The sequence below is a fragment of the Neophocaena asiaeorientalis genome, unplaced genomic scaffold (genome assembly GCF_003031525.2).
Source record: "Neophocaena asiaeorientalis asiaeorientalis breed wild unplaced genomic scaffold, Neophocaena_asiaeorientalis_V1.1 scaffold116, whole genome shotgun sequence".
Lineage (NCBI taxonomy): Eukaryota > Metazoa > Chordata > Mammalia > Artiodactyla > Phocoenidae > Neophocaena > Neophocaena asiaeorientalis.
The window spans coordinates 8,511,906-8,529,902 of record NW_020174561.1 but is presented as its reverse complement, the minus strand read 5'-3'; the positions used below and the strand labels follow the sequence as shown (position 1 = coordinate 8,529,902).

The window sequence follows — 17,997 nt, the reverse complement described above, 5'->3', positions numbered from 1 at the left end:
TATAACTTCTATAAGATCTAAATCCCATAATGAACAGAGAACCCAGAAATTTTTAGTTATGTAGTAACAACAACCAAACGTTTAACGTTTTATAGTTGAACCTATTCTTTCAAGTGGTTATTTTATACCTAGTAGAATTCCTTTCAGGGTTATACAAAGATCTAAATCTACTCATTTTACAGAGGCCAAAACATCAAATAATGTCACACTTGTTTAGCTTAATGGCAAAACAAATTCATTCTAGAAATCCCCCTTGTAAGTTCTTGCTCATTGCATTGTAAATTAGAGCCTGTAAAAGTGAAACATAATTCATCCTCTTTTGTTTGCAGGGCAGAAATAGAGACACAGATGTAGAGAACAAATGTATGGACACCAAGCGAGGGAAAGTGGCAGGGGAGGTGGTGGTGGTGGGATGAATTGGGAGATTGGGATTGACATGTATACACTAATATGTATAAAATGGATAACTAATAAGAACCTGCTATATAAAAAAATAAATAAAATAAAAATTTTTTAAAGTTATTTAATAAAACAAATTATATTTATACTTTTTAGGATTATAATAAGATTACTAATTCAAAAATAATTCTATGGAAAGCCTATCACAATTTCATCATTTTTTAAGTAACTTAAATAAACACATGTAACCCAGAAATGTATCTTTTGACATAATTTAAAGAAGAGATTCTGCTTAGTTGTAATCAGCCCATTGTTTTCATATGCTGTTGAAGCACCATTTCTCCATCTTAAGTATGCCAAACATTATGCCTATAATTGTATATTATTATATTATAATGAACTTTTCAATTGGTGAGGTCTGCATTGATGAGGTTTAACATTTCCTGTTTTGTCTGTATGAATAATACAAGACAGTCAGTATAAAGTTTAGCATAATAGTACAGAAACAGAATTATACAATTTTCAATTCTAATGCTTACCTGTAAACTCTGCTTGCTATTTAGAGTAGTCAGCTCACTGTTTAGAGATAATGGCCCATAATATAAAACAGCCAACCCAGAAAATGCCTTTGGATTTATAACATATAAAACTTTGTTTTTTCAGGTTGAAATGCACAGTTGGTCCTGCAATGAATGAACATTTCAATATGTCCATAGTTATTTCAAACAGTCGAGGGACCGTACATTATAGTACATTTTCCTATGTGGTAAGTCTAGGCATTAATTTTCTTATGAACTAGGATATTTAATTATTACTTAATCTACTTAGAGTTATAAAATTAACAAGTTATTTTGTTTTGTTTCTATCTCTCATTCAGGATCCTATAATAAAAAGTATTTCTCCAAGTTATGGTCCTAAAACTGGTGGCACTTTACTTACATTAACTGGAAAGCACCTAAACAGTGGAAATTCTAGACACATTTCAATTGGTGGAAAAACATGTACTTTAAAAAGGTGTTGTAGTTTATTTTTTGTTGCATCAGTCAAGACGGATTAATATGTATACCTAAAAAATCAAGAAAAGATTGTTCTTCTTTTGTGACGAAAAATCAAGATGTTTATTATTTACTCTCCATCTTACAAAACTTTCTCCTTCCCAAATCCATCTACTCCTTTTTGCTGATTTTTCTACCCTTCCCTTATGGTTTATTAATTCCACTTTTAAGTTTTGTCTTCCCATCCACCTTCTTTATTGTTATGCTTAGTATCCCACCTATGCTGTAAGCTGTGAGATTCTGGTAATTGACAATAAATTAAGATAAACATTTCCATCAAGATTTACAATTAGATCAAATCACTTTGGGGAGGTGAGAAGCATGAGGGAGATTGGGTGAGGAAGTTATGTTTCTGCTTCTTAGATTTGGGAGAGCTCAGTTTAATCAAGTGCCAAAAGGATACTTTAAAATTGCTTAAAATCCCAAATATTTCTAAGTCAAGGATGACCTAAGTTTGGGATCCAGTCAATTGTAAATTGACTACAATTTCTAGATTAGAAAGAGTTTTTTTCTAGACCACATCAGGAAATTCCCATTTAGGAGCCACTGACTGATACCCTTTTGATTTATGTATATAATTCTAATATATGTGTGTCTCTAATAGCAAAGGTCCATTTTCTTAATTTTTTTTGTTCAGTGTTTCAGATAGTATTCTCGAGTGTTATACCCCAGCCCAAAGCACTCCAACTGAGTTTCCTATTAAATTGAAAATTGACTTAGCCAACCGAGAGATGAACAGCTTCATTTACCGGGAAGACCCCATTGTCTATGAAATACATCCCACCAAATCTTTTGTTAGGTAAGTAAAAGCTTCTGATGGGTATAAGAAAATAATGAACATGAGGATGACTGGCTGTTGAATAGTCAAAAGGAAGACAGTTTTATCTCTGGATTTGATACTGTTGCATTTTTTTTGAAGGCTACCTTTCCAATTCGGGAGTGAAAACTACATTCAGGCTCTGAGTACAATTTGACCTTATCAGTGCTAGTTCATGCCATTTTATCCTATTCTAAATAGATTTCATTAAAACAGTTTAACTGGACATCATAGTTTTGATATTTATGCACTTATATTATGTACATTTTAATTCTGTACTAACCTTAGTGCCTAAAAGTGGAATCACCTTTTTCTCTTCATTCTTCAGTGTATTTTTGCCCTGCCTACTTTACACACAGCTTTACCCTATACCAGACTCCCTCTGAATCAATATCTCATTGGACCCAATTCAGTCTGCCTTGTTTCTGTTAATTCTATCAGTCTAGCAACAACAGTTAAGTTCATTTTTCCTTTGTATTTTTTTCAGACAGGAAAAAATATTTCTTTTGCTTATTTTGTGAATAAAAAGACAAATGCATTTCTTCAGCTCATGAAATATGAATTTTTAAAACATTTTCAAGTTAAATAAGTTATTGCCAAAGAAAAACTACCACTGAACTTTCATTTGACTTTGGCTGTGGCTATAACTTGCAGTCACTACGTGTGATTTAATTTAATTTCTCTCTTAAAATACTTGATAGAGAAAGAACCTCTCAATATTGCTATTTTTCTATTTTATTTTGCCAGTGGTGGGAGCACAATAACAGGTGTTGGAAAAAACCTGAATTCAGTTAGTATCCTGAGGATGGTAATAAATGTTCACGAAGCAGGAAGGAACTTTACAGTGGTAAGTCCTCTGAGTGATAGTTGTGCTTAGAGCTCAGCATCTCTGCTTCTGCCACCAGCTTTCAGGGTAGCAGAGACATTTCAGTTTTGCCTTTAATGTTTGCTAGTTATCTTCCTTGCAGCATGGGTCAAATAGTATTTTCTATTCAACAACTAAAATTATCTAGTCTCAGGCTAACATTATAAAACACACACACACACACACACACATAATATTTAGACACAAATAATGATTATCAACTTGAGGCAGTGTTTTTTAAAGACAGTCAGTACAAGGGCAAACCACGTCATTCCCTGTCTTAGTCAGTTCAGGCTGCTATAACAAAAATACCATAGACTGGGTGGCTTACACAACAAACATTTATTTCTCACAGTTCTGAAGGCTGGTAAGTCCAAGACCAGGGTGCCAGCAGATCTGGCTGTCTGGGGAGGGCCTGCTTCCTGGTTTGCAGATGATTTTCTTCTCATTGTATCCCCACATGGAGGTGAAAGAAAGAGGCAGCAAGATCTCTTGTGTCTCTTCTTATGAGGGCACTAACTCCATCATGAGAGCTTCACTCTCATGACCTGCTTACCTCCCAAAGGCCCCATCTCCAAATACAGTCACACTGGGGATTAGGCTTCCAACATATGAATTTGGGGAGGATGCAATCATTCAGGCCATTGCATTTCCATATCCCCCCTTTTTTAATATCCCATAGAACATCAACCCTTTTGCTCTAATAAAACCCTTGGGTAAAGCCTCTAATCTTGCCACAGCATCCTTGTCTTCCTAAGTGGTACAGTGTTTTCTTACACATCCCTGCTTCTTACCATTCCTCTTGTGCCTTGGTTAGCATGTTATCAAATAATGAGAAAGAGCATTAGAATATTTATGTCCTAGAGTGTGTATGTTGTTTGGTATTTCTCCACCTTTTTTCTTTTATTTGCAAGGTCAATCAGAATTTAACTGAATTCCTCCTTAAAAGTGATTGACCTATTTTGTGCTCTAACAATTTTGGGACATCACATTAAAATGGTAGTTTTACTTCAGACCTTAGGAAGTTTGGAGTTATTTACAAAGATTTCATATTTTTGTTGTTTTTCTTTGATATAAAATATCCATAATCTAGTTGGACTTGTACATGCAACTTAGAATGAAAGTTCTAAGTGCCCCCTCTCAAGCAGGGGCTTAACTGGGGAGGCAGTAGATTGAATTACAGCACTTCCTTTTAGATTCCCATCCAATATTTTGTGAAGGCTAAGACCACAGTGTGCTTTAATTACAAAAACCAATTTGGGGCTAAAAATGTCAAGCCAAATCACCAAACAATAAGGTCATCTCAAATGAGATTTTTCTTGACCTTCTCAATCAGCCACATTGCATCACCTCTAAAGAGTATTATTAGATTTTTATAATATTCCTGAGAGATTGTACTCCAGGGAGTCACCGTATGAAGTAGAGAGCTTTGAAACCAATCCCTGCACATGGCCACAAACAAAGTTAGAATACCGCCACTATTAATTTAAAGGACATCGGTTCTCCACAGCCAGGCATAGCAATTTTTCATTAACCTATAAAAATAACAGTAACCCTCTTTGGTGTTGGCATGTGACTTTTTAAAGTAGAAATCTGAGAACTTATTAGTTTATCTATTTCACACCGAGCCTGCGTTATTGAAATAATGGCTAAGTTTTCTTCCTTCTTCCTCACCAGCATTATGATGACATGTGGCATCATTCATTCATTTGTAATCAAATAGTTATTAAAACCTCCTAGATGTGCCAAGGAAGATTCAAATAATGGTAGAAGATTTAAATCTTATCTGTTTACATATCTGGAAATGTAAACTTCTCTTATTTTAGCCACAAACATATTAGTACAATAGAACAATGCATTCAAATTGGACAGGAATGAAAAATTCAGTGAGTCTGTTTGACTATTGTTTGTGAAAAACCTCTTAAAGAGACGTGTGTTCCTTCCATGTTCCCTGCTTCTTATAGAATTTGAAGCTGACCATGATGAATTGAACCCATTCATTATTTAACAGAGAAAAACTCTTGGTCAGGTTTGACTTAGATATACCAATCCAGCCACAATAATTTTTAAGCCTAACGAACTCAAATATTTTAAAATAAAAATACTAATCACCTTCTTAACAAAATGCATATTAATTTGTTAATATGCATTATGTCCCAGAAGCCAGCAATTTATTGTATAGTTTTCAAATTTCTTGTTACGTAAAGAATTAGCAGTAAAATTGTTCATTTCCTTTTTTTCAAGATGATAGAATAAATAGCTTTTAGCATTATAATATGGATTTGATACAAAACTAAGTAATATTTTATTCATATTATTATCTATTTATCAGTTTTCTTTATCTGCTTATAGCACACATTTTAAAATGTAGGATAATTTTTTAAATTATTTTTAAAAGAAAATACCAAATATCCAATTTTGTTTGTGCTTTTTATGTATATCCTGAGTCCTTTTTCTATTGTGGGCATAAGTAATTGTTTTATCTCCAACTCTACTTGTCAAAGAAAAGGAAATATGAGGGATGTTGTTGCTTGTTTGTCTTTTCCTTGGGGGAAAAAATGCAACCATTTAACCTTAAATGTGCCACTTTGTGTTGGTGGTTTAGTCTAAGCACAATCAAGAGGAAACCACATTTTCCAAACTTCTATAAATCAGAATTACAAAGAGGAAGATTTGAAATGAGAGATGAAAGGGCATGAAATAATAATAACAGAGCCTTTGTAAAATAGCATAGGAAAAGATTTATCAGTAGAGAATACAAAGTGAGCGAGAAGCCATCCAGTGTGGGAGTTATGTGAATTTTAGGGTCAGTGGCCTAGGATTTATGTTCCCTGCTTTGCCACTCAGAGCTGTGTGACCTGGTCTGATGACATCAGCTTGCAAAGCTCAGTTTCTTCATCTGTAATTATGTGTGTAATCGTAGCACCTACCTCATAGGATTATTGTGAGAATTAAATGAGACCAACCTTGTACTAAAGTGTTTTGCACAGGACCTGGCACTCAGTAATTGATAGCTTAAAACACACTAATAAGATGACCTGTATACACTACCAAATGTAAAATAGATAGCTCGTGGGAAGCTGCTGCATAGCACAGAGAGATCAGCTCGATGCTTTGTGATCACCTAGAGGGATGGGATAGGGAGGGTAGGAGGGAGGCTCAAAAGGGAGGGGATATGGGGATATATGTATACATATAGCTGATTCACTTTGTTATAAAGCAGAAACTAACTCACCATTGTAGAGCAATTATACTCCAATAAAGATGTTAAAAAAAAAAAAAAAAAGACCGTGTTGTTTAGAGAATCACATCTGTCATGTTTCCAGAAATGTGTTCTTCAACATTAGGAAGTTAAATGGAGATTTTTTTCAAAATTGTACATTTTCAATTGATTGTCTGAAACAGTGAAATGTGAAAGTTGCTGTTGATGTTGTCAAGCTATGTTCTGTTTACAGTGGATAATTGTGTTTTACTATAGGCATGTCAGCATCGCTCTAATTCGGAGATAATCTGCTGTACAACTCCTTCACTACAACAGCTGAACCTACAACTCCCCCTGAAAACCAAAGCCTTTTTCATGTTAGATGGGATCCATTCCAAATACTTTGATCTCATTTATGTACATAATCCTGTGTTTAAGCCTTTTGAAAAGCCAGTGATGATCTCAATAGGCAGTAAAAATGTACTGGAAATTAAGGTAAGAAACACTTAAAATCATCTCTCAAATCATCAACTTGCACCTAATTGACTTCATAGCTATGTGAATAAAATTGTTGTACTTGGTCATTATCTTCTACTACATCGGCAAATATCTAAGCTCTGAGAAACAAATCTTTTTGACATAAGACTAAAAGGTATGTATAATCACGAACTGCTTTTTAATGAAGTATTTTAAAACTCTTTCTTGTGTATATATTAAAAAGTAGTAAATGTGAGACACAAATCCATTAAAGTTGCCTATGATGTATCATTCTGCCAACGTTATATATTTCCCTGGACACTTAAATGTGCTCATTATAAGATAAAAGGTAAGAGTCATGAAAGTAAATTCATCAATTGTAGTTCTGTACTTCCTTCTAATTTGGAATTTTGTATCTGGGTGTGGTTATCTCTAAGCTGATTTATAAGTGGAGCTGTATTTCCTCTACCTCAGAAATATATTAGCTTCTAAATATAATTTGATTGGACAATAACAAAGCATCTTTTCTAACCCAGCCTGTTGCAAACAAAGAATACTAAAACCCAGAGAGGTTAAGTGGTTTGACAAGTGATCAAATCGTGGCAAAACAAAGACTAGAATACAACTCTTTTATGTTGCTTCAGTCACTTTTACTTCAAATAGTAATAAAAGAGGCAAAATGATCAAAACTTTAATTATCTGTAGCCCCAGTCTCTAGAAACAACAAAATATTTATGCTTCAACATGATGTTTTAGGCATGCAGGATTTTCCCCCTGAAAGATAGCCTGAATGCAAATATGAACAAACACAAAGTAATACGATAGTCCTTGTTTAGATGTAATATAAATTCCCAAAGACCATCTCCATCAAAGTAAGAATATGTTTCTACTAAAATTTTTCTGCTTTTTCAACAAGATTTTATCTACAGCCAAACCCGTGCACACGTTCGTACTCATACAAGTTTACTAACCTCGCAACTGTGTTTTGTACAATAATTAAGCAAGCCCAGCGTGAAATTAAATGGAAGCCTGCTTCAACGAACAGCATGTTTACCATAGCAGAGTTCTTTCATCTGCTTCTTTAATTAGTTTTAGAAAGGGAGAAAGAGCTTTTATCACTTCTTTTTTCTTCAATAAAATTAATCTAGTGTGACCTTTTGCTTTCAACAATTACTGTGTTTGCCATTTGAAAGATTCCATTTGATTTTTCTTGATGAAAACAAAGGTTTATTTGCAAATATTTTTACACCCAGATAAACTCTATTTTTCTGTTCCTGTATCTGTGATGGAAGGATTAGAGAAGAATGGTTCTTTATCTACCCTTTCAAGCAGTCTTATATGGAGGAGAAAACTCCTTTTTCTGTAAATTACATAGCCATTATTCAATGTCCTACAAAATTGTTGGACCAAGAAAAGTATGATTCGACATAATCCTCAGCCTTTCAATGCTGTTCCCAACCTGGCCCAAAAGGCCTCTGGAAACAAGAGACTTTCTTTTCTTGCCTATATACAGAATGACTCTTTTCTCTAACAAGGGTCTAGCACCTGTCATGTCACAGAGTGGCAATCTGGGGAAAAAAGGAATAGTTTGGGGGGACTATTTTGGTGTCATGATTCAGTCTTCTCCCATATTCCATTTTATGTATGTGTAAGAGGAAATTTAGTATAAGAGAATCTTTGTGTGACAGCAATTTAACCCTTTATCAATTTCTAAAGTTGATCACATTAAAACCTCTGCCTCTCTGAGGGCAGAAACAAAAAAACATAAAGCAAGAGAAAAGAAAAGAAAAAGCCTCTTCTGGACAAGCAGTGAACTGTTTTTTATCAAAAGAAAGGGTGTCATTTTATTTCTTGTTGTGCTTGTTCAATTACCATTCAAAACATGAATGTGAAGTATGTTTGCATTCCATCAGTGAAAACACTATGGAGAGAATTGTGTTTAGAGTGAGATTTGCTTCTTGTTGCCAGGAAGAGTTCGTGCTCCTCAAGCAGCCATGCATACAAGAATTCCTTGGCTAAAAAGAGACTGTGATAGTTTCCAGCCCTAGTTGTGAGAATTGGCTTAGTCAATAGTTGGTGTAATGATTACACCATGGCCAAGAGGGTCAGCCAAGTTTGGATCAAGAGAACATAATAGAGATCGGGGATCAGTCATTCCTCAGGACTAATCAGAAACCCCATTAATGTGGGAGGTAGTTTATATCCAAGGCTTAGGCACTAGCTGTGGACAGTGGTCATCAGAAGTAGACATCTCGGGACTTCCCTGGTGGCGCAGTGGTTAAGAACCTGCCTGCCAATGCAGAGGACACGGGTTCGAGCCCTGGTCCGGGAAGATCCCACATTCCACGGAGCAATTAAGCCTGTGCACCACAACTACTGAGGCTGTGCTCTAGAGCCCGTGAGCCACAACTACTGAAGCCCCTGCGCCTAGAGCCCATGCTCCACAACAAGAGAAGCCACTGCAATGAGAGCCCACGCACCCCACAAAGAGTAGCCCCCTCTCACCGCAACTAGAGAAAAGCCTGTGCACAGCAACGAAGACCCAATGCCACCAAAAGTAAAAAATAAACAAATTTATGGAAAAAAAAAGAAGTAGACATATCTTTAGGAGTACACATTAAGGTACGGTGTTCATGTCAACAACAGCTCACATTTGTGTGGAATTTTAGTTAACACAGTACTTTGACATATGTTGTTTCATTTGAGACTCATGTGGACTTGTGAGGTTGGGAGGTCAGTGATAATCATCCCCATTTGTAGATAAGTAAACAGATGTTTAGAAAGATTAGGTAATTTGTTTTGGGTCAGCTAGGGAGCAAACAGCATAACTAGGGCTCACACTCAAATTTCTTGATTCCAAATTTGGTCTTCTTTCCACTACATTACAAAGGCTTTCATATTAACTTTCATTTCATGTATACCAAAATACCTTTCATAATAAGAAATTTTTTATCATACGGTACATGGATAGCTATACAATCCTTTAAGTGAAATAGCTCTAAACTCTAAAAATATCTAAAATTCAATTCTGTTGAAAGAAACCCTGAATTTTTTCCTAATTATCTTATATGACTCTTTGTTGATGATCATATTTTATGGAAACTAGAGAAGCACAGTATTTAATGCTGGAACTAGGACTGCCTGACACTGCCCTGGGGCTTCATCTTATTCTGGAGCATATAGATACACATGGTAATAGAGATACTTCAGAAGTCCAGTTTGGAGAAGTTGGCTAAAACAGGAAAAGCAGCAGGAAGATCATCTAAGTCAGGGAACAGGGACTCAGGCTACGATACTAGGAGCATAAGAGCAAAGGTTGAGAGCTCAGCTAGAGGCCTGTGTCAGTTTCTGGGCATCAGAAGGATCTAGAAGGGAGAGTAGTTCTGAGCTAACTCAGTCTACCTGCTGCCCAGAGCCAGCTAGAGTTTTGTCTTCCTCCCACTTCTGACTAAGATACCTGCAATTGTAGGCTCAAACCCATTCACAACCACCGTGAGGCCAGTTCTGTCTCCAGACAGGGTAGAAATGAAGGGCTGTTTTCTTAGAGGTCATTTGGTCCAGTGTCAAGACCTATTCTTATTGATGGTGCTCATAAACTAGTACAGTTGACCCTTGAACAACACAGGTTTGAACTGTACAGGGCCACTATACGCGGATTTTTTTCAATAAATACATACTATAGTCCTACGTGATCCATGGTTGGTTGAATCTGTGGTTACAGAACCTCAGATACAGAGGGCTGACTGTGAAGTTACACGTGGATTTTCAACTACACGGGGGTCAGTGCCCCTAACCCCCCACGTTATTCAGGGGTCAACTGTATTTCCCTGTGCTACACACTTTAATATGCATTCTGTGGGGGAAAAAAACCCATATTCCAGGGCACATAGACAGCACCTGTGGTATCCCAGTGCCCCAAGTAGCCAATGAAGAAACCAGTTTAATTTTGGTTCATTCAGCTTTCCTCAAAAGACCTGGGAACTTTTTTCCCCAAATGCCTGTTAATGCCCTGTGGAGTTAGTTTTGAAGCTTTCTGTCATGTTTCTTGGGCCTAGTTCCCAAGCTGAGGGGGCTCATATCCTCTGGATAAAGTGTAAATGTCCGTCCACCACCACCCCACCTCACTGACTTTCTATTGCCAGCCTCCCTGGACCGTGGCCTGGCTGAGTCCTGCTACCATCCCCTCCATGGCCTTAACTGACTTTCCCAGACTCAACATTGTGGCCCCCTGGAGTCATGAAAACTTGCAAGACCCTGCCTGTTATAATGCTATTTTTCAAATCCTACCCACTTCCACTCTTATCGGCTCTGCTCTGTAACCAGCTCAGACATGTGTTCCCAGGCCTGAGTCCTAGATAGAAACATGTCATACCTGGCCAGAGTTCAGAGGAAATGGACAAGGGACATCCTGATATGACAGAGGAGTAACAGTTTTTCACTTTAGAAATATATTCATTTAAACATTATAGTGAGGGGAAGAAACTCTTACTCATCTTTATATTACAGAGTTTTGTCTAACACACAGTAGTAGATGGTAAGTAGATTTGTATTAAATGGAATTGATTTGCTTCACGACCAGGTCCCTTCTTGAACCTTAGTTCTCAATGTGTAAAGCAGGAATGACCATAATACCTACCTCAGGGAAGTGTCTTTGCAGGATAAAATGAGATAATTATAACTCTAAATTGCTCTATGGGTGTAGAGGATTAAAGACCAGAAAGCTCCTTTTATTTTGCTTTATTTAAAAACCTATGCATTACTGTTTTAATGACTGAAGAACTAATCCAATTTTGTAAATATGTTCTACTATTTAATAATAGCTAATATTAAATAATAAAAAGTAAATAATAAAATTTCTAAACATAAACATTTTTTTCCACAGCTCGATAAAGCTATGTTTATTTTAAATGACAAAAACCAGCCTATACCTTTTTTTTTTCCTGATTCGGTCCCCTCTGTTATATAGTAGTGGGCTTCCAGTATCAGTTTTTTGATATCTTGGATTGTAAATTTTTTAAATAATCACTGTACAGGGCTTCCCTGGTGGTGCAGTGGTTAGGAATCCGCCTGTCAAGACAGGGGACATGGGTTCGAGCCCTGGACCGGGAGGATCCCACATGCCGCGGAGCAACAAAGCCTGTGCGCCACAACTACCAAAGCCTGCGTGCCTAGAGCCCGTGCTCCACAACAAGAGGAGCCACCGCAATGAGAAGCACGTGCACCGCAACTAAGAGTATCCCCCGCTCGTTGCAACTAGAGAAAGCCCTCGCGCAGCAACAAAGACCCGACTCAGCCAAAAATAAATAAATAAGATAAATTAAAAAAAAATAAAACAGTCACTATACATATAAAGCTGATATTAATTTCTTATGTAAGTCACTAATTATTATGCCTTTCTTAGTAGGCACAAATGAAAAGGGGTTTCGTTGTTCAGCTTTGTGACCTGTTTTTGTTTTAGATAAGCTTTTATGCAACATCCTAGGCAGCCCTGAGCCTAAAAGGAGTATTGGAAATGTAAACGCAGTATGTTCATCCCTTCCCCCAGCCTTCATCATTATCTAAGCAAGCAAGACACATTTTAGTCATTCCCTCATAAATCAAGCCCTCCAGCTCTTTAATCTCTTTCCTTTGTCATTCCCTGAATTTCCTCCAGTATGTGAGCCAATGCCTTAGCCCTCCTCAGTTCTAACCAACAAGTTGTCATTTGAAGCCCCAAGGTGACTTATTAGATTTATGTGCTTCTACGTTGACTTGCCCTGTGGGGCTGACCTGGTTCAATGGAGTACACATACTGCCTCTAGAAATATCATAAGGATAGAGTTTGTCTATATCCATTTTTTTTAACTCCAAATTCATGTTAGAAAGAAGTATTTTCTTCCAGCTTCTTTTCCGAGAATAATATTTGACCTAGCAATCTATCGAGATCCATATGAGACAATGTATGTAAAACTAGTTTGCCAAGTGTTAAAGGTCATGTAAAACAAAGTGGGAAACAAAGTAGCAGTACTGTATTTGTTACTGGCTGCTCTTTGTCCCTAAGAAAAATGCTAATAAGTTTTGATATCTCTCTCTCCTCAAAATAACTTTTTAATAAATAACCATACTTGGACTTCCCTGGTGGTGCAGTGGCTAAGAATCTGCCTGCCAATGCAGGGGACGCAGGTTCAAGCCCTGGTTCGGGAAGATCCCACATGCCGTGGAGCAACTAAGCCCGTGCGCCACAAGTACGGAGCCTGCGCTCTAGAACCCGCGAGCCACAACTACTGAAAACCGTTTGCCTAGAGCCCGTGCTCTGCAACAAGAGAAGCCACCGCAGTGAGAAGCCTGCCCACCGCAACAAAGAGGAGCCCCACTTGCCACAACTAGAGAAAGCCCACGTGCAGCAACGAAGACCCAACGCCAAAAAATAAATAATAAAAATAAAATAAATAAAATTTTAAAATAATAAATAAATAGCCATACTCATTAAGTCTTCATATGAGAAATTGTGCCACTTCTTTACCAAGGCTAATTATTGGTTTCTTCAACAAAACAGTGATATTTTAAATACCTAATGGTGACTTCAATTAACTAAATATGTCAAATTGAACAATGTTTTTAAAGCCTTCATGTAACTATATAATTGTTCAAAATAATGTAATCATGGGCTTCCCTGGTGGCGTAGTGGTTGAGAGTCCGCCTGCCGTTGCAAGAGACGCGGGTTCGTGACCCGGTCTGGGAAGATCCCGCCTGCCGCAGAGCGGCTGGGCCCGTGAGCCATGGCCGCTGAGCCTGCGAGTCCGGAGCCTGTGCTCCTCAACGGTAGAGGCCACAACAGTGAGAGGCCTGCGTACCGCAAAAAAAAAAAAAGAGTGTCAGAAAATCATGTGCCTTGGTAAACAACATGGCCTGTGTTTGCAGTATATTTATATTCCTTCACAATTGTTTGCATTCCTGCAAAACTGTGAAGTGGTAACAAGCTCCTTTTTCTTTTTCTCTTCCAGGGAAACGATATTGACCCTGAAGCAGTTAAAGGTGAAGTGTTAAAAGTTGGAAATAAGAGCTGTGAGAATATACAGTCACATTCTGAAGCCGTTTTATGTACGGTCCCCAATGACCTGCTGAAATTGAACAGCGAACTAAATATAGAGGTGGGATTCCTGCTTTCCTCTCATGATGTAAATAAAGATGCCAGCGTAATTATGTCACTTGCAGGCTTGACATAAATCATTAAAACTCATTTGTCTGTTGGCTTTAGCTCATCATCTCAGCCTTGCTTCTTAGTTGTTATTTTAGAAATAGTGAGGTTTTTGTTGCACTGTCTCCTTCCCAAGCTTCAAAGGGTAGACCTCAAAAGTCTTTGCTGGACACGCTCCTCTCCATCATGCCACGTTCTTGCTGAAATTTTCTGTAATTCTCAGGAGGGATAAGGACACATTCAATAGGGCCCTTTCCCCACCTCTCACCACTCCAAGAGGCCAGAGCCAACAAACTACTGCCCGCTACAGTGATCTCAAATGCAGAGACCCATAAGTAAAAGAATATGTATGCACTGGATGAAGTAAAATAAGAATTAAACTATTTTACAGTAACTTCTTTCATGTAAACAGCTAAATCAGATAACTGGGAACCGGAGTGAGTGATCTTTTTTTCATTCTTTTTTTTTAACAGCTTTATTGAGATTAATTCACATACCATACAGTTTATACATTTAAAGTATACAGTTCAGTGGTTTTAGGTATATTACATTATTAACTTCTTAAATTATGGTAAAATACATATAAAATTTGCCATTTTAATCATTTTTTAGTGTACAACTCAGTGGCATTAATTACATTCACAGTGTTGTGCAACCGTCACCACTGTCGAATTCCAAAACCTTTTCATCACCCTGAACAGAACCTCTGGAACCATTCAATAGTACTGTCACAATCCCTCCTCTTCCCCAGCCCCTGGTAACCTCTAATCTACTTTCTGTCTTTATGAATTTGCCTACTCTAGACATTTTGTATAAGTGAAATCATATAATATTTGTCCTTTTGTGTCTGGCTTATTCTACTTAGCAAGTTTTCAAGGTTGATCCATGTTGTAGCACGTGTCAGAACTTCATTCCTTTTTAAGGCTGAATAATATTCCACTGTATAGATACACCACATAAGGCTGAATAATATTCCACTGTATAGATATACCACATTTTGTTTATCCAAGAATGTGTGATTTTTAAACGGTTCCTGAAGTTTTCCAAAAAGTTATGAAATGGGAATGTATAAAAAATTTAAAAGTCAAAGAAGGCTGGGGCTTCCCTGGTGGCACAGTGGTTGAGAATCTGCCTGCCAATGCAGGGGACACGGGTTCGAGCCCTGGTCTGGGAAGATCCCACATGCCGCAGAGCAACTGGCCCCGTGAGCCACAACTACTGAGCCTGCGCGTCTGGAGCCTGTGCTCCGCAACGAGAGGCCGCAACAGTGAGAGGCCCGCGCACCGCGATGAAGAGTAGCCCCCGCTGGCCACAACAAGAGAAAGCCCTCACACAGAAACGAAGACCCAACACAGCCAAAAATACCTAAAATTAATTAATTAATTAATTTAAAAAAAAAAAAAAGAAGGCTGAATCATGAGATCAGAGTTTGGAATTAAAAGGACTAGAAATCCTAAAAATCATACCATGTTAGAGGTGGAAGGAACGTCAAAGATTTCTTCTATGTATCAAAACTGAAATAAAAATATTCTGAGACTTTATTATCCCATCATAATAATAATATGATTACTACTTATGGGGAGTCTCCTGTGTCCTCTACCCTACCCTCCAGGACAGAATTAATGTCCTGTCGTCTCTTTTTCTTACTATATGTTCATACTTCTACAGTACATACCACAGCGTACTGTAATCATTTATTTTTGTGTTTGTCTCCCTTTCATACTTCGGTTCCTCAAGGTCAGAGACTGATTTTTATCTTTTTACCCCCTAATACCTAGTTATAAGTACAAGCAGCTATGCGTAATGTAAGTACTTAAGTGATTAGTAGCCCCTAATTATTTGAACACTGAAACAGAATTGAGGAGTGTCTTAATACTCTGAAGGCAGTTATGCTACTTCTAGAACGGTAATAACCAGGTAGTATTTTGAGCCCAGGGAGACTGTGATTCAACTGTGTAGTGTATTTTGTATCTATCATGGCTAAATTCTGACTTTTATTTGTCATTTTTAGTGGAAGCATGCAATTTCTTCAACCGTCCTTGGAAAAGTGATAGTTCAACCAGATCAGAATTTCACAGGACTGATTGTTGGTGTTGTCTCAATATCAATAATACTCTTATTATTACTTGGGCTTTTCCTGTGGCTGAAAAGGAGAAAGCAAATTAAAGGTGCATTTTTTGGTTATTGTTTGTTTTAAAGGAGTTGCCTTAAGAATACAGTCGTTACAGTTTAAAATTGTCATAGATTCATGTGTGCGGTCTTATGCAATCCATAAAACCCATGAGTTCTGGTCACTGGGTCAAAGTCTACTGGGATCCATGATAGCCAAGTCTTTAATGAGCTCTTTCTCTCTTTCTGTTTTAAGATCTGGGCAGTGAATTAGTTCGCTATGATGCAAGAGTACACACTCCTCATTTGGATAGGCTTGTAAGTGCCCGAAGTGTAAGCCCAACTACAGAAATGGTTTCAAATGAATCTGTAGACTACCGAGCTACTTTTCCAGAAGGTATACTTCAGTTTATTGTTCAGAGAAATACCTATACGTATACCTCAGTGTGTTGTGTGGCATTGTTGTTTATTTTTGGTTTTGCCTTTATATTTTTATAAAAATATAAAAGAAGTATTCACCTCTTCTTTGGCCAAAGAAGTATTTAATTTGACACAGAGTTACACGGCTCTTATTTTAAAATGAACTCATTTACATGTTGTATGAGATTTTTAGAGTCTTTAAGCTCTGTTCTCACAAAAAGGTTCATTTTAAAATCATTTGAGCAAAGATAAGGTGTTTATCATCTGAGTGCAATGCTAAAAAATTGTGAAGCTCTCTTTAACAACCCAGGAAGAGTTAAGATAGGAAACGTATATTTATTGAAGTAGAAGTTGGCACAGCTACATTTTTTTACCGGTTGATCCTCAAACATTTAAATTATACTTTTAGCCCTCCTTTGAAGGATTCTCAATGAACTGTTAGTACTCAGCCTTTTACCCACAGCATCCCAGGACTTGAATATATTTTGAGTCTTATCCAATAAAAACCTTCAGTTATGCTATTTAAAAGGGAGGGTTAACATCATCTGTTTTGCAAAACATTAGACCTAATAATTGTCAGATTAGCCAGAGCATTTCACATTGTTTTATTTAAAATCTCGTGGTAAAAGCAAAATGTCTGTATTGTATCTGCTCCATTATCTTCAGAAGTTACAGGACGTGAGTCAAGTACAAGCATTTTCCTGGTTGAATATTTACCAGTGGATAAATAAAATGAGTCACAGACAGTTGAGGATACTGCAAAACTTAGAAGTTGCTCATCAAAACAAGTACAAGAGCAATGAGTCACTTAACATTTTAACTTTTTCAACACTTACTGCCTCTTACTTTTTCAAGTTTATGTTAGTTCTATAAAGATGTTCTATAGACATTGTTAATATTGTCTTTTCCCACATGACTCCCTTTACCTTTAAGAATCCAAGCCCTTAACCACATGGACAAATCAAATCCAGTTTATAGTTTTGAAATTTAGATCTGTTTATTATTTTATATTCACATTTAATGGCTCTAATTTGAGATCTTTAAAATTCACAAGTAATTTTTTTAAAGAAGCATATTTAATCTTCCTTCAACCTCATTACTCACCAGACCTCTGTCATCATTGCTAAGAAACTTGAGTTTCATCCTCTTTCCTACATTGAACCTACTCCTTGGAGATATGGAAAAATAAAATAGGCAAAAGAAAGTTATCCAGAGAGAATAATGAGGAAATGCACAGCCAGCACCTAATAAAGAGGCACCTACAGAGCTTCTCTCTCTGTGTGCGGTGGGGACAACATCCTTATCAGTCTTTCATGCAGACCTAGAATTCTCTGTGTATCAGACCAGAATCACACACTGATGGTTTAAATTGGCTTGTGTGCATGTTTGAACTTAGCCCAAAGGTCAGTACAATTTCTATGCCAGAGGATTTTTTCCTGTGCCTCATCAAGGATTTCCCTTCATCTCTGCACCTCT

General features: G+C 37.2%; 1 protein-coding gene across 4 annotated transcripts in view; it reads left to right on the top strand.

Annotated features, from left to right (window-relative positions):
• The window catches only part of MET (MET proto-oncogene, receptor tyrosine kinase), a 118,470-nt gene that overhangs the window by 77,647 nt on the left and 22,826 nt on the right, over positions 1-17,997 (top strand). For 3 of the 4 annotated variants that reach the window (XM_024757796.1, XM_024757799.1, XM_024757795.1), the window contains exons 7-14: positions 1,063-1,165; positions 1,277-1,413; positions 2,092-2,253; positions 3,019-3,118; positions 6,615-6,833; positions 13,799-13,945; positions 16,004-16,160; positions 16,358-16,498. In XM_024757796.1, the coding sequence (XP_024613564.1) occupies positions 1,063-1,165; positions 1,277-1,413; positions 2,092-2,253; positions 3,019-3,118; positions 6,615-6,833; positions 13,799-13,945; positions 16,004-16,160; positions 16,358-16,498 (1,166 nt within the window). The remainder of the gene's footprint in view (positions 1-1,062; positions 1,166-1,276; positions 1,414-2,091; positions 2,254-3,018; positions 3,119-6,614; positions 6,834-13,798; positions 13,946-16,003; positions 16,161-16,357; positions 16,499-17,997) is intronic. The other variant, XM_024757798.1, reaches the window with a different exon arrangement.